Source organism: Papilio xuthus, unplaced genomic scaffold (assembly GCF_000836235.2).
Source record: "Papilio xuthus unplaced genomic scaffold, Pxut_1.1 DF826949.1, whole genome shotgun sequence".
NCBI classification, from domain to species: domain Eukaryota; kingdom Metazoa; phylum Arthropoda; class Insecta; order Lepidoptera; family Papilionidae; genus Papilio; species Papilio xuthus.
In genome coordinates this window covers 2,887,553-2,913,281 of record NW_013531700.1, presented here as the reverse complement: position 1 = coordinate 2,913,281, position 25,729 = coordinate 2,887,553, and the positions used below count along the sequence as shown (strand labels likewise).

The 25,729-nt window shown below is 32.9% G+C and overlaps 1 protein-coding gene across 2 annotated transcripts in view; it reads right to left on the bottom strand.

The window, feature by feature from the left end:
- The window catches only part of Sox102F (transcription factor Sox102F), a 215,094-nt gene that overhangs the window by 55,015 nt on the left and 134,350 nt on the right, over positions 1-25,729 (bottom strand). For both annotated transcript variants that reach the window (XM_013316262.1, XM_013316261.1), the window contains one exon: positions 8,041-8,586. In XM_013316262.1, the coding sequence (XP_013171716.1) occupies positions 8,041-8,582 (542 nt within the window). In that variant the 5' untranslated portion in view covers positions 8,583-8,586. The remainder of the gene's footprint in view (positions 1-8,040; positions 8,587-25,729) is intronic.

The following is a 25,729-nucleotide window of genomic DNA, read 5'->3' as shown; positions in this document are numbered from 1 at the left end:
TACGTTCGAGTAGACCAGTTGCACGAGTCGTAATAAAAAATCGTTCTGCAAGAATCGCGTCATAAACGTACTATGAATATCACCTCAATAAATAAAATGGACCGGTTCCGTCCAATTCAGTGCTATCGATAAAAATACATACGAAATGTAAACGCGGAGTATATTGCATGAATTCTTCATTTCAAATTGTATGGCTGTCCATGTTAGGGCATTATCATTTTTAGTGCTCGCCACACTGGCGGTATATTCAGATAGAATTTTTGATGCACTGGCGACACAGGCGCGCTGCGATTGGCCGCCCTGAATATTGTATGAGCCAATCACCGGGCTGCGCTTAACGCTGCATTCCAATTTCAAATGATGAAGGCGGGAAACCGTAGACAGAAAATGCTCTTTTGCAATGTAATAGTATTGCAATAGGCATAATTCGTTACGCAGTCGAATCGTTGAATCGAACTGGTAAAGTTACTATCTTTAGGCAAAAGCAGCGGATACGTAGCTTACATAATGTCTCAGGAATGAGGAGTCATTACATTTTCTGCTAGATTGCCGCAACGGAAAACATGATTGTGACTATTACTCGGTACAGTAAATTTTATGAGATAAACGGACATTTAATAAGTTATTTATAACTGTAACATAATATTTAATAATTTTACTTACAATATAATCATTTTCTTTGTACTGACTTAAGATCGGTGGCACGATATCCCCCCCTTACACCCAAATCAAGCCAAAAAGCGCTATCGCCGTACCATTTTCGATCGCCTTTAACTTCGTCATAGATAAAACTAGACGCCTTTTAGAAGGTACTCAAAATGCATTCTATTTTTTTTTCGTAAATTTCTTATTTTTTTTTCCATTTACTAGACGTTAAGTTATATTATCATAAGACAAAGAAGCCTGTAACTTATTAACAGAGTATTGTATAGTATTCGCAAAGCCCTATTGTGTTGGAATAGTTTAGTTTATCTTTGAATACTAATTAAGGTCTAGCCTATTGTGATCGTTGACACTAAATAATGATCTAAGTGTAAACGCAGGAATAATTTACCATCTGTCCAAGTTAGGTATGGATATATTATCTATATAAGGAAGGTCCATTATTTCGTTTTGATACGATTTATTGAACGTTAAAGTTGATACCGCTTTGATAATGTAAGGAAAAACATTCTGACCTAATAATTAATTAGTTATGAAATAAAATTCTAACTTCATACTAAAACTAGCTGTCGCTCACGACTCCGTCAGCACAGAATTAAGATAAATTAATTAGGCTACTATGTGCCCTTCCAGGGCATGTTTTACATATGCCAAATTTCAGCAAGATCCACGCAGACGATCTAAAAATACCTTCTAAGATTCATCCATCCATCCAAACGTACGCATTTATAGTATTAGTAAGATTACACATAGTTTATATATATTTTAAGAACTCTACTATAATACTAGTAATTAGTAATAATATTTAACAGTGGTAGAGCCCGCTTTAACATCTTCGCACGAATTGGCCCGGCTCGCCCGGTGAAATACCACGACCACACAGAAGACAGACGTGAAGTGGAAGAAATTCCGCGCTTCGTCTGATGAGTGTGCGTCCCGGAGGCCTAATTTAGTCCTCTTTCCCTTCCCACCCTTTTCTTAAAAGGGAAGGATGGGAAGTGGAAGTGGACTTTCCGGATGAGAGGATGCATGGAAAGGGAAAATATTTTCTTTCTGTGCATCCTCTCCTCCGTCGATTAAAGGTAGGCAACGCATATGCAATTGCGTATGTCTATGGGCAACGGTCACTTCGCTACTTCAGCGATTTCAGGTGGCCGCTCGCTCGTTTGCCAACTTATGATATAAAAAAAAATACTGGGGATTAGAATTACTCTGTATGTGTAGACGGGGAAGGATACATAATTACCGCTTGGGATATTTCAGTTTTAATTCCGCGGTGTTATTCGATAGGAATTTTTTCTTTAAATTATTGTAGTTTGTTTAAATTTTGTATGTGTACACATATCTGTTAAGAAATTCAAAGATATGTGTGAAGTCCGCACCCGCACTTAGCAAACGTGGTTGATTATGGCCTAGTACCACTAACTTAGGGTAGGCTCTGAGCCCCTCAGTGGGGATGTATAGTGAGCTGATGATGAAGTGTACTGTTTATATTGTCAAATGAGAACTATATAACAAAATAACTTTCCTTTCACTGCTAAGCCAGCATATTATTGTGGAATAGTTTGTTCACGTTATGTTAATAACCGACAGTAATGTAAAATAGAATTTGCATTTGAGTGCTTTTGAAATTATTTACTAAACGACCGCTATGTTGTATGATTGTTTGATTTAATAACTCTACATTATAGTTTTAATATAACGAATATTATAAATGTGTAAGTTTAGATGTCTGGATGTTTGTTAGAAGGTATCTTCAGAACGATTGTATGGATCTCTCTGCAATTTGGCATAGATGTACAATATAGTCTGGAAGAACACATAGGCTACTTATTAAGTTTTTTTTTGACACAGACGGACACGCCGAGTACACATAGTCTTACTAATAATATAAATGCGAATGTTTGGTTGTATTCATGGTTGAATTTTTGTTAGATGTGATCTAATTCTAAGCGGACAAAGTCACGGGCGACACTTAGTATTCAATAATCATAAAACATCAATTTAAACAGACAATTCTATTAAATAATAATACAATGAAGGTTGTCTATGTGTACTGCAAATCTTTGCAGAATGCGACTTTGTTATTGGTCATAAAGCGTCATTGTTGGTCACAAAGGATTATTGTTTGAACGCCTTGTCTATTGTCTTCGTCTCTGTCATCTTCGCCTTGACAATATTGTATGTGTACATGATCTTAGAATACTAAGGATTTCTCACATACGCCAGAATTAATTTTAGAAACCACACCCAACTAATCCGCAGAAGAATATGAATAGAAAAACATCACACATGTCAAGCAATAGGGCAAGCTATTTACTGTATCGGTCTCAAAGTAACGTGTTTACAATTTACCTAGGCAAATTACAAACAGGCGGCATCCACAATCGGTCTGTGACATCTGATATAAAAATAATATCTGTTTCAATTTAATTTTAATGTATTTTACAATGTATATATTCCCGAATATGTCGTAGTGTTGTAAATAAAATACATTTGTTGAATAAAAATAAAACAATAAAGAATCGTATAGTTCACAATCGCTTTTTCAACATTAAATGTTGCAACAACTATGATTAGAAACTGCCAAGACATTAGTTAAAAAAAATAAAAATAACTGTATGTGGCAAGTAGTAATTTGTTTAAACATTCGAAACCTCAAAAGTGGTAACACAGTGCTATTTAAAAAGTTATTTGATTGCGATTTTTTTTAAATATTCAAGTGAACCATGGAAGTGATGACATTACAAGTTACGTAGGCAATGTGAAATATTATTGAAAATATTACTCCAATTGACATTTTTAACAAACAAATACAATATCGTGGTTTTTTATTATTCTTATAAATTGTTTTTACTATAAAAGTGTAGTACGCATTACAATTGCTGTAGCTGCTAAGGATGCAAAAGGGCGACTGGTCTGCGACCTAAACAGAACGATTCATCAGGGAGGATACCCGAAACAAACCGAGCTCGGCTGTGAACTCCAAGGCGGCAGCCGCGCTAACAGCCTAGGGCACAGTAGGCTAATCACCTGCTTGCCCGAACTTATAGATGCAATAAACGAACATACGCATTACAATTGACATGCAAAACAGACTTCACACATAATAGTATATATGAAGTCACCATTGTTCGCCAAAAAATGAAATCGTTTATTTCTCGGTGTGTAGAATAAGCATTGTTTTACTCAACGTAAAAAGCCGGAGGTGATCGCTCACAACAATAATAAATATGATATTCACATTAACTAATGTTGCCAGCCTCTTATAATTTCGAATACTTATATTGTGCTTTCAAAAATATTTATCACTGTACAAATTACGGTTTGTTCCATTGTTGCCGACCGGCTTAAAATGTGGGGTCCAAGTTATCTTTTTAATTTATAAATATGAAATATATGTAGTTATTGATTTTAAATTTTAAAGATTGACTGATTGTAGATATTATAAAGATCAAATATAGAAATAACGATGTTTCTTAGAACTAAATGATTTATGGGTGCAAGTAATCCTGAACAAATTGCGCATTTGGAAGTTCATAGCTAAACTTTTAAGAATTTTAAATAGCTTTTTCAATCAAGTTTAAAAAGTAAATTTAATTGTTTACTTTAAATTTTAAATATTATAAAATAAATTTTAAAGTATGTTCAAAACCTAACATCAAGAAAATAAGGCGAATTTAGAGCGTATTGAAATGAATTCTTACCCGCTCGATCTTTTGACTTAGACCAAAGCACATAATACATGCTCAACGCAGCCATAACTGAGATGGATTGAGGCACATTACGCGTTCACGTCTTAATCTGAGGCGATGGCGATTAACGCGGCGATTAATTAGTACAACGCCCGTAGCACAATAGCCCCAGCATTTGTCTTAATATTCCAAAACCCCGAGAAAGGGTATTAAGGTCTTTTGTTAGAGAACAGACGGCTGATTGCTTTATCTTTAATTATATGCCATTGATTTGCCGAATGTAATTGTGTAATTACTCATTGAATATGTATTGCGAAGTTTGATTGGTTTGAAGTCGGTACTTCAGTTGCAAAATGTATAATTACTAACTTTCAAAGGATGGTATTGGTCTAAATTTGCTTCTTCAATATGTTCTAAATCAAATTATTGATAGTGCCTTTACATGTAACAATAAATGCAGTCTAAAATCATTATTGAAGAATACATAACAAAATTCGTCTATACATTTGTAAACTATTCAACTGTTGATTTAAACTTGATAATAAGTGCAATTATATATAAATAATTTTTCATCAACTTAGACACGTCTCAATGCAATCTAACTATAAATTAATTCTACAGGATGTTTAAAGACATGCAGTAATCAAGCGCCGGAGTTGCAATAATCCAATTTGATCGAAAGCCGATCACATCGGGATAACCACTAAATATATGCACTTACAATTTATTTGCTTACCTTTTAGTCTCAAATTATGTGACTTATTATCTTATCTTTTAGTCTCAAATTATGTGACTTATTATTGTCCTGCGCATCTTTCACACGCTGTCTGATATGCGCAATACATTCTACTTACTTACTCTTACTCTGCTGGGGCAGCAACCCAAAGTGTGTCTCCTTAACTTTAATAAATTTTGTTTATTACATTTAAGATAACGTATTAAACAAAATGCCCCATAGTAACTATCTTGCATCCGCAACAACAATCACTATTATCAACAAAAGCTATTAATTACGTAGATAAGCACTCTTATGTGATATAGAGAGCACGTAAATACAAATATTGACATAGTTCGCGCTTGACACCGCCTTAACCCGTACAATTATCGTCTCTATTATTAAATATTATCTATATCTAATTTTATTATGAGCTGCGACCAAATTATAATGACCTCTGATAAGGTTAACGCGACGTCCTCGTAATCATTAGTCGATTGTAGCAAAACTTTTGTTTTCTTAAACATATAAAGAGTTTTTTCTAAAACAAAAACCAATATTGATTTATTATTCAATCATGCTACTATTATAAATGCGAATTTTTGGTAGGATTGGTGTTTGTTTGAAGGCATCTCGCTGAAATTTGGCATAGATGTAGACCATAGTGTAGAAGAACACAGGCTATTAATTAAGTTTTTTATAACACCTCGCGGAAGGAGTCGCGGGCGACAGCTTGTTATACAATGATTCAACATTTTTTTTGTATTTTTTTATTTCATAGTCTTTTTCTTATTAATAACAAAACAGAGTTTATTTCTTTGGATTACGCTTTGAGATCTATGTAAACTGGACGTTTAATTGCAATGTATTTATGCAGCCCACAAGATGATACAGCTTAGACTAAATAATAAGCGTCTTACTAGATTATTTCTTCCGTTTACGTAAATTGTTTATTGTATTGATTTCAAAATATTATTACATTATTTGCAAATTTTTTAAATTCACTATTACTATAAATTCGAATGTTTAGATGTATAGATGTTTTTAAGAAGATATCTCCAACGGGTCAATGGATCTTCGAAAAATTCTTTTGAAATTTCGCACAGATGTAGAACATAGTCCGAAGGAACATATAGCAGCACACGTGGTCAAAAGCTAGTAATTTTATAAACGTAGTTGTAGTAATGTAAATAAAACGATGGTAACAAAATAAAAGTTATTTTGTACTTTGAACCTCAGTAACGTTAAATAATACTTTAATTAACAGTACAACACTTAGTGCACCACTAAAGTTGTTAAAATTAAACTGTGTACACACTAAGGATAGCTATATGATGCATAATTTAATTGGTCATAATGTGACTCATTAAAAACAATGTTAAGAGTCGGACCACCGCAGGCCAAACTATAAAAGCGTTAAGCGCCGTTTTAACTAGGTTTTTATTGATATTTGACTTTAAGGGGGTTGTCCGCTAGCGTTTTGTGACGGAAGTCGTAAAAGATCTCTGTGGCATGTCGCATTGCTCGTCTTTGGTTTATTTTAACTAAATATCAGCCCCCCATTAGGTCGTTAACGATGTGTTTGATTGTGTATGCTGTTGCAAAATAGTTTAAACCTGCTGCAAGAAACTATGCCAATAAGCTGAATAATAGATGCTATAAAATTACAAAGTAATATACAGTCGCAGAATGATTTAGGGAAGTTGGCAATTTCCGTTACTATTCTATACGACAGGAATAATTAAGTTTTAACATTTTAAAGCATCACGTCATTATTTAATAAACAAAGTACAAAGTATTTTTTTAATAGCTGTAATGAGAAATACAAATAATATAAACGCAAATTATGGATGAATGTTTTTTATAACTTATTTCCAAAATTGCTCAAATCTCGATGAAATTTGTTATATATCTAGGATATAGTCTGGAAGAACACATAGGCTACTTATTAAGCTTTTTTACCGCGAGGACGAAATCACAGGAGAAAGGTAGTTAATTTTTTTTATGTAGTGTCAAACTAAACAAATATATTATTTGCTATCACATGTTTAATTTGATGTTTAAAAAACAAAACTGATGAGTATTTAGTCAAATAACAATAGATAAGAAAGTCTGCAGTATTATTAAAATAATGAAAATGTTCCTACTCGTAATAATATTGTTATTTACATATAATTAGATTATAATAAAGCTTATCATATAAATAATAGTTCCCGTACCGGCTGATAAGTCTTACGAAACAAAACATTCGATTAATGAACTGACAGAGGAAATTGCCAATAATGAAGGTGACTGGAGATCATGCCTACTTAATAACGCTGATAATTACTAATCATACGCAGTGTTGTTAATACATAGTAACATTGGCGTCATTTCAAATGATACAAAATACAAATAAACAGAGAATAATCTTATAGCGACCAAATATATTTAAAAGGATTTTTTTTATCATAGGGTGGCAAACGAGCGAGCGGCCACCTGAAATCGCTGAAATAGCGAAGTGACCGTTGTCCATAAACATACGCAATTGCATATGCGTTGCCTACTTTTAATCAACGGAAGAGAGGATGCACAGAAAGAAAAAATATTTTCCCTTTACATGCATCCTCTCATCCGGAAAGTCCGCTTCCACTTCCCATCCTTTCCTTATAAGAAAAAGGGTGGGAAGGGAAAGAGGACTAAATTAGGCCTCCGGGACAATATCTTGATAAAAGAGATAATAATGAAATAAACAAAAGAGTAATGAGATTGAATGTACATGGCTTTAAAGGTAGAAGAAGACCAAGGAAAGTATGGATGGATTGTGTGAATTCAGATATTACGGCTGATAGAGATGTGTAGAGGAGTAGTACATACTGTGCCGACTGTAAGGACAAGGGCAGCTTGATGATGAAAAGGAAAAAATGGGTTATCAATTTTTTGTAACAAAGAAAGTTTTGACGTAATAAATATTATATATTCACTTACTTGTTTTGCTTGACCGGTGTAGTAGAAGGCGTAGGCCGCTTTTCTTCTTTAATGGTACTATTATTCATTTTAGACGTTAATCTCTTCAGAACATCATCCATTGACCGCTTATGAGGCGGCGCGAGTAATAACGCACTATTATGATTCAGCAATGAATTGTTATTATTGCAGAGTCCTAAAACTTTCGCTTCGGCACCCGGACTACTGCATTCAGAGGAGCCGCGTCTTCTCGCTTGCAGATCATTGACTTGGTGCAGGCTAAGGAAAGACGATGGGACTAGAAGATTGTTTGTCATGTCTAATGTTTGTTCGAATCGTTGCTTCTTGGTGGGACGCTCGTCTTCGAAGTTCGAAGGATCTTCCTCACTGATTGAGCTTCTTGTTGAGGAGCTGGGTGAGAATTTGTAATAATTTTGTTGCTCGTTGTCGTCTGACTCTTGGTGGTCGGAGAAGTCTAGGTTGGCCGGGCCGGCTTCGGATTTTTCAGTGTCGGCGGCGCCGTCTTGCAATTTCGACGGTGGCGATTTTCGTTTAGAGGACATGTTTCTGTCAACAAAAAAGAAAATTATTAGCACATTGAAACTGCATAAATACTGGAAGACTGAGGAGAATTTCACAAGTTTGTCAAAGTTGTTTAATTGTTTACAATCATGTTGCACTAAAAATTAAATAAAATACTGTTTTCATTTGAAATATTAATAGCAATCTAAGTTGTCCTTTGAATGATTGTAAATTTATTTCAACAAACTCAAACACAACGTTCAAACGTAACGACCAAGTCAGGTCGGACGTCGAACGTCGTATTTGTCACCAAACTCTCCGACTAGTTAGGAAACTCGCTTCGTTAAAGCACCTAATTGGGCTCTGCTAATTGTACTAATTGCAGTTTCTGCCTCCTTTGGACTTAAGGTGTCCGCTAGACTATGTGAACCGACCAATCATAAGAGATCTCCGGATGCTGCACGAAATTCCTCTTTAATGTCTGTATTACTATGGACAGAAGGAGGGTGTGGAGTTCCAATTAAACTAGTAATCAGTCGAGGAGATAACACGATTTGTTAATGTGTGCGTAATAACCGCGACGACTTGTGATTGAAGACCGCCATGTGTTTATGTGTTTGTTTATTCGGGTAGTGAACGATGCCATTCGTAAATTCATGAGGATCGCAGAGATCTGGATAGGAAGTGTTCATTGGTTGTGCCAACAAACGAATATCTTGTTCCGACAGTGTCTGGAGTTTCTGCTTTGAAGCTTGTTTGTTCGAATCAGTTGTGCGCATTGAGTTAATTTTGTTTCGTATTTAGAGTTTAAGAAATATCAGTTCTGTTTATGTTTTAAGACTGGATTCACAGATATTTTGATACTATTAAAAACAATTTCATAATACATTTTTTATATGAAATAAGTACACATATTTTTGTTCATTTTTTTTTAAATTTATAGTTAGAGATACGACAAATTACGAAAAACAATAAAAAAATCGTCAAAAGCATTAAAATTCTTGTAGACAAAAACACTGAATAAAAAAAGGAATCAATATGAACAAAGTCAGTAGGTAGTTCTCGATGTTGTACTGCAGTCCAAATACAATAAAAGTCACAGTAACACAGAGCGTCGTTTACTGCACTCTTCAGAAAAGGGGCGATCGAAGTAACCGATGTACGAAACATGAAAAAATATATTTGTCAATTGACAAAATATATTCCTATCTCTTTTTTTTTCAAACTGAATGAAAGTGATAACACATCGTTTTTGTATTTCAGTTTACACAGACGTTTGCAATGTAAACTCATACTTACTCGAAACAGAAAACCCTTTTTTTTTTCTTTTCCCGTAACTTCCCTATGAATCAAGCCTGCTTTCATTCTGGTTATAGAGTTATTTGTTGTTATACATAAAATAAGTATAATTTTAAAAATAAAAAAATGGAAATATTTGTCTTATAAATTGGCTTCGTAACTCTTAGGCGGTAATCTAATTTGTCCAGTTTGCCGCGTTAACAGACAACCGCCTCGTGATAAAATTCCTTGCATCGGCGATACTATTGCCGTTTGCACGATAGCGCACATTTTATATCGATAATTTTGTTAGAGACAAATAAAATAACATAAGGGACTTAATTTTTAAAATAAATAAAGTAGAAAAATATTCTATTTTTAGGACCATTTAATTAAAACTAACTATCTGTCAAACACAAAAAAAATTACATATACAGGAGGTTACAGTTGGAGAAATGATTTTAAATACAGAGTGTTCTATAATCTGTAATTCCATTAGCAAACTGGACGGAAATTATCTTATTAGAACTTATTATATTAAAATTATTATAAAATTATGTTTAATGTAATTTAAAATTAATAAATCGTATTTTCCACTACACAGTCAACAATCCACCCCTCGATGCGTTTCGTTTAACAAAAACAATTTGGCTACAATTCTGTTACGCCATTGTCCCACTTCGTGTCCCCTACGTCGCAAAATTGAAATCAGCTGTGCCCCATTGAACTATTTCTAAACGTTTCAACGCGTCTTTGATATTATTATAATAAAAATTTGAATGTTATTTGATAATTATTAGAAAAATTAAACAATAAATTCATAAAAAAAACATTTGATTTGGTCACATAATTTTTAATTATTTAATCTGTTCCACATACAAACAGCTTTCGATATGTTTTTTTTAACTATACTTAAAATATTATTGTTTGAAAGTTCCCATAAAGTAGTCAAGAAATAAATTATTTCCGATTAGCAATGGGTACAATGCTTATTATTTCAACATCCTTTATAATTGCGTTGCGTATTAATACAAAATAATTTGAAAATCAATATCGTCAAGACCTCTTCGCCTCTAAACCAATTTTCCAAAAGTAATTGACTTGACAATTTTCCCGCCAACACGGCCATATTGTTCTCGTCACCGCGTGATGTTATTGTGACCGTAATGGAAAGGAAATTAATAGTTACAATTCACATTTCATTCGTGCACTCTAAATATTCTTTGAGGTAAAGCAACAAGGTCTAAAATCGTACAAATAAAGGTCTCTAATAACATTGCAAGTCTGAAACAAACTATTGAGAGATAGAATGACGTGAATACAATCGCAAATCGTTTCTATAAATCAGTTTCAAAGTTATTATTGTCAAGTGCAAAATGGATATTCATTGACTACGTTCCTTATTGAAGTTTGCGAGTACAGAGAAATCTTGTGAAGTGAATGATGAGGAACATACACGGATTGTACCAAACAGATATTAAGTTACTAATTGCATTTGTGATATAAATAACATTTATAACCTTTATATCAGGGGTGCCAACCGGTCGATCATGATTATTAGTCCAGTTGAGCCACAGCAAGGCAAAAAATAATTATAAATATGTGAAACATAACTTAACTCCTAATCTAACTTTAACAGTGGTAGAGCCCGCTTTAACATCTTCGCACGAATTGGCCCGTCTCATCCGGTGAAATACCACGACCACACAGAAGACAGGCGTGAAGTGGAAGCAATTTCGCGTTTCGTCTGATCAGTGTGCTTCCCGGAGGCCTAATTTAGTCCTCTTTCCCTTCCCACCCTTTTTCTTATAAGGAAAGGATGGGAAGTGGAAGTCGACTTTCCGGATGAGAGGATGCATGGGAAGGGAAAATATTTTCATTCTGTGCATCCTCTCCTCCGTCGATTAAAGGTAGGCAACTAATATGCAATTGCGTATGTCTGTGGGCAACGGCGACTTCGCTATTTCAGCGATTTCAGGTGACCGCTCGCTCGTTTGTCACCTTATGAATTAAAAAAAAAACTTAGTGGAAGATGTTCAGACGCCGTGCTACTACTAACTAATAAAATATTTAATCAAATAAATAATTTTTATTTTTATGATTTCAAGAAGTTTCTAATTACTAGATAGTATAAGAATTAGTCAATAAAAAGTTTATTTCTGATGTAATCAAGTTGGCCACCCCTGCTCTATATTGTCACAAAACCCCGGTATCATTTCTTGGGATAGTATTACCTTCAACTTTTTTTAAACAGAATAATGACATGCAATTGGTAACCTAAAAACACCCAACAATGAACTATAAGACTATCAGCTTAAAGACCTATTTCTAAATTAATAATTCCTTTCTGATGATTAATATTACATTTGCTTTTGATTTATACGAGATATTAACATGTGTATCCGTTTAGGAACCAATCAGAGACGGTTGATCGGAAGGTCCAAGTAATCGTGACGAATCTCTAGTTTCCAATCTATTAGTTGAAGGAAATTGCCTACGACCCGTCTTAGATAATTCGTCGAGCCTAAACGTTAGAAATGCTCCGTCTTCGTAAAACTAATTTCGTTATTGAGGACTTATGGACGACTGACATTTAATCTATTTTGGCTTCTGACATAGATATTTTTTTAGATAAATTTCCTTTTAAAAAGCTTATGTTACTTCGTATAATTTTACAACGCCGTTAAAACTGTATAGTAGAAAATATTTTTGTCGGAATATTTTCAACGTTTGAAAGCGAATGAGAGAATAAGATGTTCCGATCAAATAAGCAAATAAAACACTCAGGAGTGTTCGTTCGTAGTACAATGAAAAATAAAAATTTAATAGAAATATTGTGAAGCGACAGTAATTCGATGAGGGACGCGAAAGCATTTCTCTTCCTCTTTAAGAAAAAAAAACCTGGAAGAAATTCTCTTCGAGTGCCAATAACTGAATTATTCTATTGAATAATAAGTTTATTCACAATAAGCTGGAATAAAATTTCTCGGTCTTTAAGAAATTGGATTCAACCGTTACTTTCATCTTTAGTTTGCATTAATCGCTTGTTTTCTTTGCCTTCTAAACTCTACGCTTAGTAGAAATTAAATAAAATCTTTGTCAATAACTTTGAAGTGATGAATCTAGTATTTTTTTTGGGTTTTATTTGACTTTAAAACCTTTATTATCTAATACAGTAAAAAGAATTAAAGTTCAAAAGAACATTGCATAAAATAACATGTCAGAACAGCATAGCATTTGTACAATTGGCATCCATTGAGCACAGCAAAGGGAGGTGGAATTATTGCCGGAAAATTACAAGAAAACTCCCTCACCTAATTTATTTATATATTGTACAAGTTATAAGGCAACCATTGAACATAATGCATGGATTATTCTAGATGTGTCACGGTTTTTTTAGAATTGTCATGTTTTGTAACATTTATATTATTAAATAGTCTTTCTATTGTTTCTTTTTTTCTCTTAGAAAACCATTAACATCACCGTTTCTTAATATTTTTTACGTAGATTAGTATTTTGGTCAAAACATATTCGTCAGATTATTTTAGATCTCTAGCTTATTTTTTTTTTCATAACTTAAAGCTTGGCGTCTCTGTTATTGATTTATTTATTAAAATAAGTTATCGCTTCTAGTAAAAAAGTTATCATTGTTCGTAGACTTTCTTGTGATTGACAATGGGGGAAATTACCCATCGGGTGCGCGACAAAGTGTACCAAGTGGATACCAGCTACGAAAATATGGATAAAAATTAACGATTCTTTTATTTTTTTAATAATACACATTTTAATTGAAATATAAGAAAAGGTTCAAGTAATCAGTACTCAATCGTATTAAAATCGATACGATTTTATAGATCGATCGTTACCTACTAATTTTATATTTTTTGACAATGGAATCACATTTAGACAATTAACAATTTACTAATCTTTTATAAAAAAAAAATCATAATAAAATATGTCCAATTAATATTTAAATTTCATAAAAGTATTCACAGCTTAGCAGTAACTAATTAATAAAATTGACTTTTTAATTCAAGCTCAACAAAAGCCGTCTCCATTCCTAGTGAGCCGACCTCCGTCGTCCCTCGGTGGGTAATGACGACTTTATGATTATACCGTCGCAAACAATACAGTTAATATCGCGTGGACAATGCGCCAATCACCCGTAAGCACCATTGTTAGACACCGACGTCACATTAACAGATGAACAGGTTCAGGTAATGACAGCTTAGGAATTAAACTTTGACTTATGAAACTGTCTCAAGTTATAAAACTGCTATACTAAGAAAGGTTTAATTGTTACTAAAAGAAAATCTACATTAAGAAAGTCATTTAATTCCCGACACTAAATATGGCAGTTATCTTACTAATATTATAAATGCGAATGTTTGTTTGAAGGTCGCAACGAATCTTGATAACATTTGGCACGGTTTTTTGAATACCGCGCGGACGGAGTCGCAGGCGAAAACTAGTTATTTATATTTATTTTAATGCTTTTGGGAGTAAATTCAGTGTGTTATTACTTGAATTATTAACTCAGAAGTGTAAAGAATCTTTCTGTTGTTTAGATGCTTTACTGACCAGAGAATGGTTACGAAACGCCAAACCCCATTTTTAGGGTTAACGTGTCATTAAACTTGTATTCGTTTAAATCGAAATTTTTTAGGTAATTAAAGCAACAAAATAATTAATTTCCTACAAAAAAATTATTCGGCTTGATTTTAATTAAGAAATTACTGCATGAAATTTTCCCTGAATTGTTTTCATCGCTCACAATTTCGTTCGCTGCAGTGACCTAAGGACGGGCGCACAATACCTTATTATATTCATCAGACCCTCTTGTTTAGGGTAAGGCAGGAAAATTTCACCTTACTGTATTTAACTCTATTGTTCTGATGAAGTCTTATGTGGATGTAGACATAGACTAACAAATCGGTAGACACAGCAACATTTTTTGCTTACTAATCTTATATATAAAATTCTCATGTCACAATTTTCGTTCCCATACTCCTCCGAAACGGCTTGACCGATTCTCATGAAATTTTGTGAGCATATTGAGTTGGTCTGAGAATTGGCCAACATCTATTTTTAATTCTGCGCGGACGGAGTCGCGGGCGACAGCTAGTATAAGCAATTATTATTATATTTACATTTATAATAAAAATAATAATTGCTTATTTCGCATAAACTCAAAAGATACTGAACCGATTATATTTTTAACCAAACAGATAGATACTCTATTAACGAGATAGCTAAGTTTCATTTTTCAATGTCTATCGATCTATCACATCGATTTCGTAAAATAAAATAAATCCATAAAAATACAACTTAAGAATACTTCTGAGATTATATTATTCCCAAAAAAAGCTCCGCGGATTATTCGATTATAACATTTCTTCCATTTACCTTAAAAATATTAACATTTGTTGTTCTCAACTCAAAGTCACACGATAAGTTTTTACTAAAAGCACTCATAATCGAAAACAGTAACAACAAAATAGCGAGGTTCATAGTTGAACATGAAAATAAGAGTCGCATAGAAGTCGAGATCCCTCTACAGCGACGCTCCGTTGCCCGCAAAGGAACGCTTTCGATGGAAGAATTTTGTTGGAGTACTATAGCTAGAGCCGAGGGAAAATTTACTCAAAGGTATTCCTTTTGCACCGTTGTACAAAACTTGACCGAGTACATACATTATTAACTAATTCATGCATATTATTTCATTTACTATTACGACTCTGATAACAACATTTGAAAGAAGAAAAAGATAGAGAACATTTGAAGATTCCACTAGTAACTTATTTCTACTCTAGCAGTCGCCCGCGACTCCTTACTCGCAGAATAAAAAAAAAGGAATTCCCTAGAGTTCTTCTGTTCTGTGCACGATTCATACAGCCTTTCTGTAGATACCGTCAAACAAATATCCATCCAACCATCCATCTAAACTTTTGTATTTATAATATTAGTACTAATGAGATATATTTATCGAATTTCTTTCTCTAAGACGAAATATCTTTTATAATAAACGATTAAGCATGTCGCATTGTTTATTCGACTCAACTCCCCTCAAAGTAACCTCTCGCAAAACAAACAAGTGCACATCCTTTGACAGAGAAACACAAACAATTGTCCAAATCATAAACAATGGTGTACATCGCAAATATTATCCGTACCCCGAACTGACTATCCCTAAGTATAATGAACCATTCATGCCGCCAAACAAGCTCCGACCAACCATATGCAATAATTCCATACAGGCCCGGTGACAACGGTAAAGCAGTAAACCTCAATCAAGCTACAAAGGAATTTCGATCCAAAATAGAAGACGTTAAAATACAGAATTAAACGATCAAATTTATAGACGTAATTCGTTGATCATCTGACAAAGAACAGAAGCGATTTCACGACATCAAAGTGGAACACGACATATTACGCTTCAAAATAAACACCAGAATAAATACATCGAAATGTTTGTTACGAATATTCGGCAATGGGGTGATCATATTTTAAATTATCCGCCAACAGAGGGTAGTTGTACAAAACCCTTTTGTCGGTTGGGATTAATTTCCCGTTCATATTAGTTTGTGTGACGCAATTTCAATTAAAACAGTCGATATTCAAATATTATTTCCAATTTTGAATTTACTTTGATAAAAATCATTGTAAGGTTTATTTAACAAGTCAAATATTTGCTAATCATGTTTATTTATATAAAACATAATAATGCCAAATTGCAACAAAAAGTAAATGGGAGTTTTAAACGCAATACCATTAAAGGAAGAACTTTTAAAAAGTGCAATAAAAATGCTGATATTTTTAATTAGTAGTAGTAGGTAACCGAATGATATAATTTTATATTTACACTAGCTATCGCCTGTGACTTAGTCCGCATTATTAAAAAAAAACATAACTGTAACTACATCTAAGCCAAATTTCATCATGATCCTTGAAACCGTTCTGGAGATACTTTCAAACAAACATCTATCTAAACATTTTATAATATTAGTAAGATTTCCATGGTACTCTATTTTTCAATACGCAACATTAAATAATAAAAGGTAACATTCTGGAACATATAACATGTACACACATAAACATCACATTTAAACTTTCTAACGAACACGAATTGTTCACGAGAGCTAGCAAGTTGAAATTCGAGCGAATTTAAAAACGGCAGGTCTATAATTTGCACATAAAACACATCCTAATGGCAACCGTACGTGATCACTTCGCCGGCCTCACAAAGCGGGGCATCTTCATCTGAAAGCAGACACTGATTTAAATACATTATTCTTGTAATAACAGCGCTACCGGACGGAGGGGGTACCCTATTGAAGTCGTAGAATACATTATTTTAATTCGTACCACCTCTTTTGTGACCCCATCATAGAATTAATGGATTCAAAGCCTCCTCTTCCGTTCGACAAAGAATAATTTGCTAAGTAAATGAACGGGCAGACAGACAATCCTGTTACGATCCCAAGTTTTGTTTCGATGGAAGATTAAAGAGTGGCGAATCGGTGAAAGGTGCCCCCTTTCAATCCGGCCCTTTGTGAGCGTTATCTCTGTTAATTTCGAGAGGTCAATGAATAAAGTACACAGTACAAATTTTATTATTCATCTTTGAGTACTAGATCATTTGCTGATGTTGTTGAGTAATTAGAATTGTAAATTAATCAACTAAAGTTGGAATAAATATTAATAATCCTAACATATAATAGAATTAAATCAAATCTAGTAAAGCTTTATTCTTTGCTCATTTAATTAATCAATATAGTTAATATTTACGGACAGTATTTTTTCGTAAATTGAAATAGAAACTTAACCTTCATTGTCAAAGTTTACAACACCATTGAAATGTGCTATTTTAATTTTATCTTTAGGAAATAGAAATCCAAAATTAGAGCATTAAAGTTTTAATCAACGTAACACGAGGACATCAAACAAGGGATTATTGAAGTAGTATTGCATCGAAGCAATAATCTTAATTGAAATACAGTCTAAGAAGATGCAAGGAGCTCGAATTCGGCATTCAGAAGACATAACAGACGCTTAGCGGAATTATTGTGTAATCTCAAGGGTATTTAGTGCGACCAGTCTGCTTACATTGATGTAGGAATAAAGTGACCGGTAGACACGTTGAATTAAAAATATTTTGAATAGTTTTTTTACAGTTATTGAATAGCTTCTACGTTAACTTTATTCGGCGAAATTAAAAACAACTATATTAAAGACATTTTAAAATTAAATAACTACCAAACAAAAGAATCGATTGAACTCAAAATAATTCGTCAATCTTTTTTAATACGAGAAAGACTGAGAATATTTTTTTTTTTAGATTCTTTTTCTAAAAGCAGATTTTTTTGTCGCATCCATAATCAAATAATACAAAAGAGATTTTCGTACATCAGTACCAAGTTAAGATGGAAGGGGAATACTGGACGTAGAAATGACCCATGGGATCACCGGACACTTATTGTGTCAGCGTCTTGGACTCCCACATCAGACCGACCCCTAAAGTTAAGTGAACTTCGACATGACTGATAAGTAAAATTAAATTGTAATTCCGACATTATAATGTTCGATTTATAAGTGGGTTTCGACATTTTTATATTATTGAATGAGTCAATGGGTTAACAAATTGTTGTTTGTGTAATAATTTAAGGATCTCCTTAAATAGTCATCTTTATATCGTCATAAAATGTCTACGTTTACAATGTTGGTAACATTGTACATTTTGACGTAATACAATAAGAACATGCTGGAATTCAGACATATATATGTATTACATAATATTATACAGTACATACAATTTTTAGAACTATAACTAGCAACAGTAAAACTGGAAGTATGTTATGAGTTAACTTGTTTGCTTTAGCAATATAGTTTGAAACTTTTTTGTGTTAATTTTGTTTTCACGAATTTTATGTCGCATTTGAAAAGTATTTAATAGTGTTTTTATGCTTTTCATACCAACAATTCGAATATGCGCCATTTTTATATAGAATATGCGAATGTCTTGATTTTCCGTATGCATTCAACTCCAAAACATATTTATTATAACTTTAAGGTATCCTTTAATTTTAAAAAGATAAAAAAAAAATCACAATGAAAAAAAAACAATAAAAGTTTATTCAGTCACTGCTGCTTTAAATCGTGTAAAAAAACAAAAGAAACCCAATATTATATTGAAAACCAATTTTATTTGAAAATTATATTTCATGGTAAAAGAAAATATAAAGAGTTGTTTTGAATAACATAGAATAATTTCCATGTATCTATAATGCATACAGCCAGCTCGGCGCATCCGCTACCTTTGTGAATATTATAACCAAAAGTGACTTATTTTTATAGCGGATGCGGTATTTTTGTGCTCTTCACGAATGTACTTAAATCTTTACATTATAGAAACTTAACGAAATAATATTTCTTTCCTCGAGAAGAAAAGAGGAAAAAACAGATTATATAGGAAAAGGAGGCAAAAGAAACGAGGCGATCGCCAAATATTAAATTGATCCCAGGCCCAAGAAAACTTAAAGAAACATAATTCGCTAATATTTAGTGAAAACCTTGTGATTGTTTCAAAGCATTTCTATTGTTTAATATACATATCTACATATCTTTCTAATATTATAAATGCGAATGATTAGATGGATGGATAGATGTTTGATTGAAGGTATCTCTGGAACGGCTCAACGCATGTTGATGAGATTTGGCATAAATATAGAACATAGTCTGGAAGAACACATATTCTGCTTATAAAGTTTTTTTAATTCCACGCGGACGGAGTCGCAGCGACAGCTAGTACATCGATAAATTAATGAAATACTACATGAATTTAACATCTATTGATACAAAAGCAAACATTTTGAAACAACTATTAATTCTGGGGCCGAATGTCTTGTTTACCCAAACACAAGCGCACAATACCTCAATCTACGTACAAGAGAGCTTTCTAACTGAATTACATTCAAACTGAGCACAATCCCACGCCTCCGCGTCCATTATTAACCCTTTCAAGGAGTCACAATCACAATTTGCGGTTATTTGTCAAGTCGTAGCGTAATGCGTTTAAACATTTCGTTTAACGTCTCATTTCGAAGCGACATTTTCGTCTTAATTTTGGTTCAACGTTTTCATCGTGTTTACTGCGGTTACTTTGATGGTAATCTGTACTCGAAAGCGTTTGTTCGAGCCTTTTATAATGTACTTAATGTTGATCACGTTCAAATGACTCGTGATTATTATAATTCTTCTTGTTCACACGTAAATTAAGTACTTTATTGTGGTTGTTAATTGTTATTTTGCGTAAATTATTATTTTATTCGAATCATTTGTCAGAAAAGTAATTTTTTGGATTTATTTATTCAGTTATACCAAACGTATAGTTTTCTTTCTTAATTCTTACTAATATTATAAATACGAATGTTTTGATGGATGGATGTTTGTTAGAAGATATCTCTAGAACAGCGGAATGGATCTCGATATATGTAGAACATAGTATGGAAGTACACATAGGCTACTTAAGTTCTATTTTAAACCACGCGAACAGAGTCGCGGGCGACAGCTAGTCAGTTATAAGTGTGAAAGGTGACAAGATTTAAAAGAAAATTACGAGGACATCTATCTGAAGGACGAAAATCTGGTACGCAGACCCCACATAGAGTGAAATCAGATAGAGGGTAAACTCATAATGACTTTACCTTAAGTTTTCCTGACTTATATATCTTAATGTGAAAGAAATTATACACATATGTACGATTAAAATACTTAATACTTATAGAACATGTTTACAATGTGGCAACAAACTTATGTCACATAATAATTGAGGACTCCCCAACTTGTTTGTACCCAATAAAAGAGAGATGATGTGGAATAATCGATGCGACAAACAAGAGGGCTCATCTGTGTTCTGTGTCTCGATTCAACGCGATACAATTCAATGGATATGAATTAGAATCGATTCTCATAGTGCGTTCGAGTGTGTGCTTTTGTTATTATACTAATAACCAACTATATGTACTTTTAAAGTGCAATAGGAAACATACAAATTATGTATGTTTCCTATTTATATTGGAGTTTTATATAATTAATGTTAATAGGAGTTTTCACTGAACGACTTGTATAAAAAAAAAATAATTACATCTGTTTTTATTTTTGCGTTTTGACAGTGCACACATATCGTCAAGTGACAAAAAAAAATTTGAAAATACTTTGAAGAATTAACATATTTGAATGTTTTTTAAGTATATTTTATGGTTTTATTTTGTTTCTTTAATAGAAGGGTTGACTAATCTTGGCGTTTTACAAAAAATCAAATTCAATTATGAAAATTAATTTCCTAAAATATTATTGTGAACTCCCTACCATTGTATTCGCCTAACCTTTGAGTTACAAACACTATTAAATAAATTGTGAAGAAAAGAAATATATGAAATGACGATATATTTATTACGAACAGTTCATATTTTTAAGATCACAAACGACTTTTGTCCAGACATCAAAAAGCGTACGTTTTCCAACCATTGATTAGTTTCTCTTGTCACATCAAAGAGCCGAGGGTCCATTGTATCAAGCGGAATAATATTTCCATCAATATTATTTCACTGCTATTCTTATCAAATATAATGTACACTCGTTTTCTACTCTTCGTCAGATTTTGATTAAATATTTTAGTTTTATTTTTTGTCAGCTGTATTTTAGACATGACAAAATATTAATGGAAATATATTTTACTTGCATATCTACTTTTATTACTTGAATTCCAATTGTTTTTCTACTAACTAATTAAAGAAAAAGTGACATTAATCTATTACATGTCTTGATTGTCTGATTTTTAAGCTCTGAGAATACTTGTGCAGGCCTCACATAAGTTAGGTTTCGCATTACGGGTTTGACCACGTAGTCGTTTTGACTTTAGATACACAACCTGCAGACATATCCCAGCGTGTGTTTAACAATAGTCTAATAGTACGGTTATATGTACCTTATTTATGACTATCTCTTATCTTAAGGTTAAAACATTGATGCAAATAATAATAATAATAATAAATCTTTTTATTCAGACACATGGTCCATACAAAGCAAAAAATACAAATTTAAAATTCAGACACAAAAATAAAAAAACAAAATAAACAAAACTTTTCAGATCACATGCAGACGTGTCCTCATGGCCAGCACTGGACTGGACAAAACCTAACGTATGTAGCCTACATAATATTTTAATACGGTAGGTTACTAATTTTGTGTTGTTAACCAAAAATAAATTTCACCACATCAAAGAGGAAAGACAATACAGTTGTGCATTCTAACAATACAACAAATCACTGACTGACTGAGCGTATATTTCTCATAGGCAGTGCCAAAAATACGCTAAAAAAAATTCTAACGGCGTAACGCATTATTAAAAAAAATAGATCCTCAAACTTATTTCAACTAAAATTCTGTGATCTCTCTACGTTGTTACAATGAAAATTACAACTGAGGAATTCTTTGATGACGTTATTTTTATTCTTAAGTATAGTTTTATTATCATTCAGTATATACAATTGGCATAGTTTATTATAAATTATTATTAATACGAAATGTAAAACAGTGTTATATAAAGAGAGTAGATTTTTTTATTATATTTTATTTCTCACATGTTAATACATCACAAGAATTTCTATACAAATAGACGTAGCTGTTGGCACACTCTTCTGAAGGAAACAAAGCAAATGACATATAGAATTATGACCTACAAGAACACATCAGACATTATCGTCAACATTGTATTGCCGTGGCAAGTGGTCGAGATACTTTGATATTGTGGTATACATCGACTGATCAAAAGTATTCCACGCTGAAACGTTGTAAACTTCTTGATTTATGCTTATTATAATAACATATAAAATATATCGTGTATCGTCAACGCGTGTTAAATTTGGAGTATTTTAGTTTGAGATTTATGATACAATAGCTGTCGCCCGCGACGTTGTCCGCGCGGAATAAAAAAAATAAGTAGCCTATATTTTCTTTCAGACTATGTTGTATATGTATGCCAAATTTCATCGAGATCTTTAGCCCTTATGGAGATACCTTCAAATAAAGACCCATCCATCCATCCATCTATCTAAACATTCGCATTTATAATATTAGTAACATAAGACTAGTGATTCACAGTTGGTTCGTCCTCGACTTATTTACAAAATTATCGTGATATCTTAACCTTTTTATGTCGTCAGATAATACACGCCTCCAGCAAGGTACCGCAGTCTACCGGGGGATACAAGACCATACTCAACTACACTGGCCAAAAGCGGACAACTGGACTGTGACGTCACAGTTAGACATCTTACATCTTTTGAATTTCTTCACAAATATGATTACAATGAACATGAACCTATTTACAGAAAGCTTCAAAGAATTTAAGTAGTCTAAAATAATCTCTTTCTTGATTTAAAAAAATATATAAATATCGTTCGACAAATTTTATACCAAAAGTTCAGTTAAAAAAAGTAGCGTACTCAGAAGCAAACTATGTTAATTATATTAGATATGATAATAAATACATTAACACAACATAGATTTGTTTTTCGGAATAACAAACATCATTCAATGGTTTTGGAAGCGGATGTTTTGTTTCTGATTCGTTTATTTGGCAATAAAATTCAACAAATGCGCCTCCAAGAAACATATATATATTGCAATGAAACTAAAGAGTAGATAAGACATATAGGTATAGATCTATAACCTACTAGCTGTCGCACACGACTTCGACCGCGCGGAATTAAAAAATAAATATATTGTAGCCTATCTGCTGTTCCAAAGAATGTTTTATATGTATAGTAAATTTCATCGAGATCCGTTCAGCCGTTGTAGAGGTACTTTTAAACTAACATCCATCCATCCATCCATCCACCGCTCTAATTAGGAGTCTAAAATTAAGACTTCCTGAGACCTTTTTATGGGGTGGTTATTCACAGTTTACAGCCCACAGTACAGTTTACCTTTACAATACAAAATGGCATTTCGAAACTTAGCTCACAAACAGACTTGTATGAAACATTCGATATATATATATGTAGGCAAATACATAGCGGCAAAGAAAAACTGGGATATTTGTAATTTTAACTTCAATCACTGGTGTGTTATCTACTACCGCACTCGGAGTCATTTAAGTAATCCTTTAGTTCTTTTAGCCATGATTTGTATATTCATAATAAATCCATACTTAAGCTTAACCTTAACAGAAATTTAACGAATACGACAATTAAGTAAGTTTTAGAATAATAGGCCAGAAAAAACAATATCATATAATTTTGAATGCACTGGTATTTTTTTTAATGAAAACAATAATATTTAGATAAGAAGCAATTGTTATTATATTTCGGATAATGTCAGCGATAGATAACCCCACACTGAAAATATATTGAGAAGAAATAGGGAAGTTAATGATAAGCTAGAAATAATATTTTGCAATTGGATCTACTTATATAATAATAAAGGCAATATATTAAATATTGTTGCCATAGCGCAGTGTAACTGTATGTTTTTAAATTAATGAGTATTCAGTCATGTTTGGGACAAACATTACAAAATTAGTGAGAACTATCAGAAATTCAGGCGCTGTATGCGACGGAGTACAGATAATTTTATTCTACAAGAGTGTCTATAAGTTTGTTCTATCGCAACGTAAAGCTAAAAAATGCTAAGTGTGTTGATATAACAATGAAGAAAACAACCACAGTATATTCGGGAATATTGAAACATTAATAAACATAGCAACAAAAGGTAATCTATATAATAACAAGATATTCTGACAACAAAATTATCTTAAGTAACCTAAATTAAACAGACACAATTCAATTGATAATGTCACGAAAATGGAAACAATAAAACAGTTCAACCACAAAAAGTCCGCATTATCTGCAGGTCGCCGATCGGCCAAATGTCTGACCCGTATCACAAGAGACCAAATTAAATATAGAAGTTCGATTGTGCATGACAATCAGACTTATTTTTATTACATTATACAAATTTTTGATGTTTCTAATCATTTACATCATAAAAGTTTAAACTACCAACTATTTGAATGAGGTCCTCTTACCTAAAATTACCAAAAGATTGGCATCGTCACTGGACTTTTAATCTACGTTAAAGAATAGCTTTAAAAGACAAAGTGGGTTGCTAAATCGGCATTCAATTTTTGATTCCTGACTAATACATTTTTAATCCAAAGGTCAAATCACAAAGGCTACAAAAATAAACATACACGTTCAGTACCATTGAACCAAGTGAAGACATTTGTAACGGTTCCACGATGATTTGGTCCAGTCGATGTTTGTCCACGTCCAGTTGGAATAAAGTCTACCGCCAACAAAAAGTATTGTAAAGACGATGTAGCATTAGCTCCTTTGTCCACACCCCAGCACGTGTGATTCGACTACTGAGGAATTCCTACCTTTTGTATCCCATTATTTGCATACCAACTGGTTCCGTCTATACGATATTAATCAAAGGTTTTATTAGTGCACATCAAAGAATGAACACAATACTAAGATCTCTTATAAGGTACCCTCAATACCATTGTTACTTTTGTCAGAGGTTGATTTATGAGCGGCCACTGTTGTTGGGCCACTCCGTATTGTGTTGTCAGTTTTTGTTTGGACCTCGCCGACATTGTGTACTACCCCTTTGCTCGGGTCCAGCTCAGATGCCTTTATTCGCGCTGATCTCACTTTGATGCTTCTAAATTTAGACATAACAATCTAAACGTCAATATAGATCGAAATGCAATGATTTTAGATAACGATTGAGTTGCATATTATCAAATTGCAATCATTTTAATTGATGGCGACTATATTAGCATAACCTTTTACTATTCAAGCCGGTATTTATAAACAGATAAGTTATTTAAATTGTGCTATTT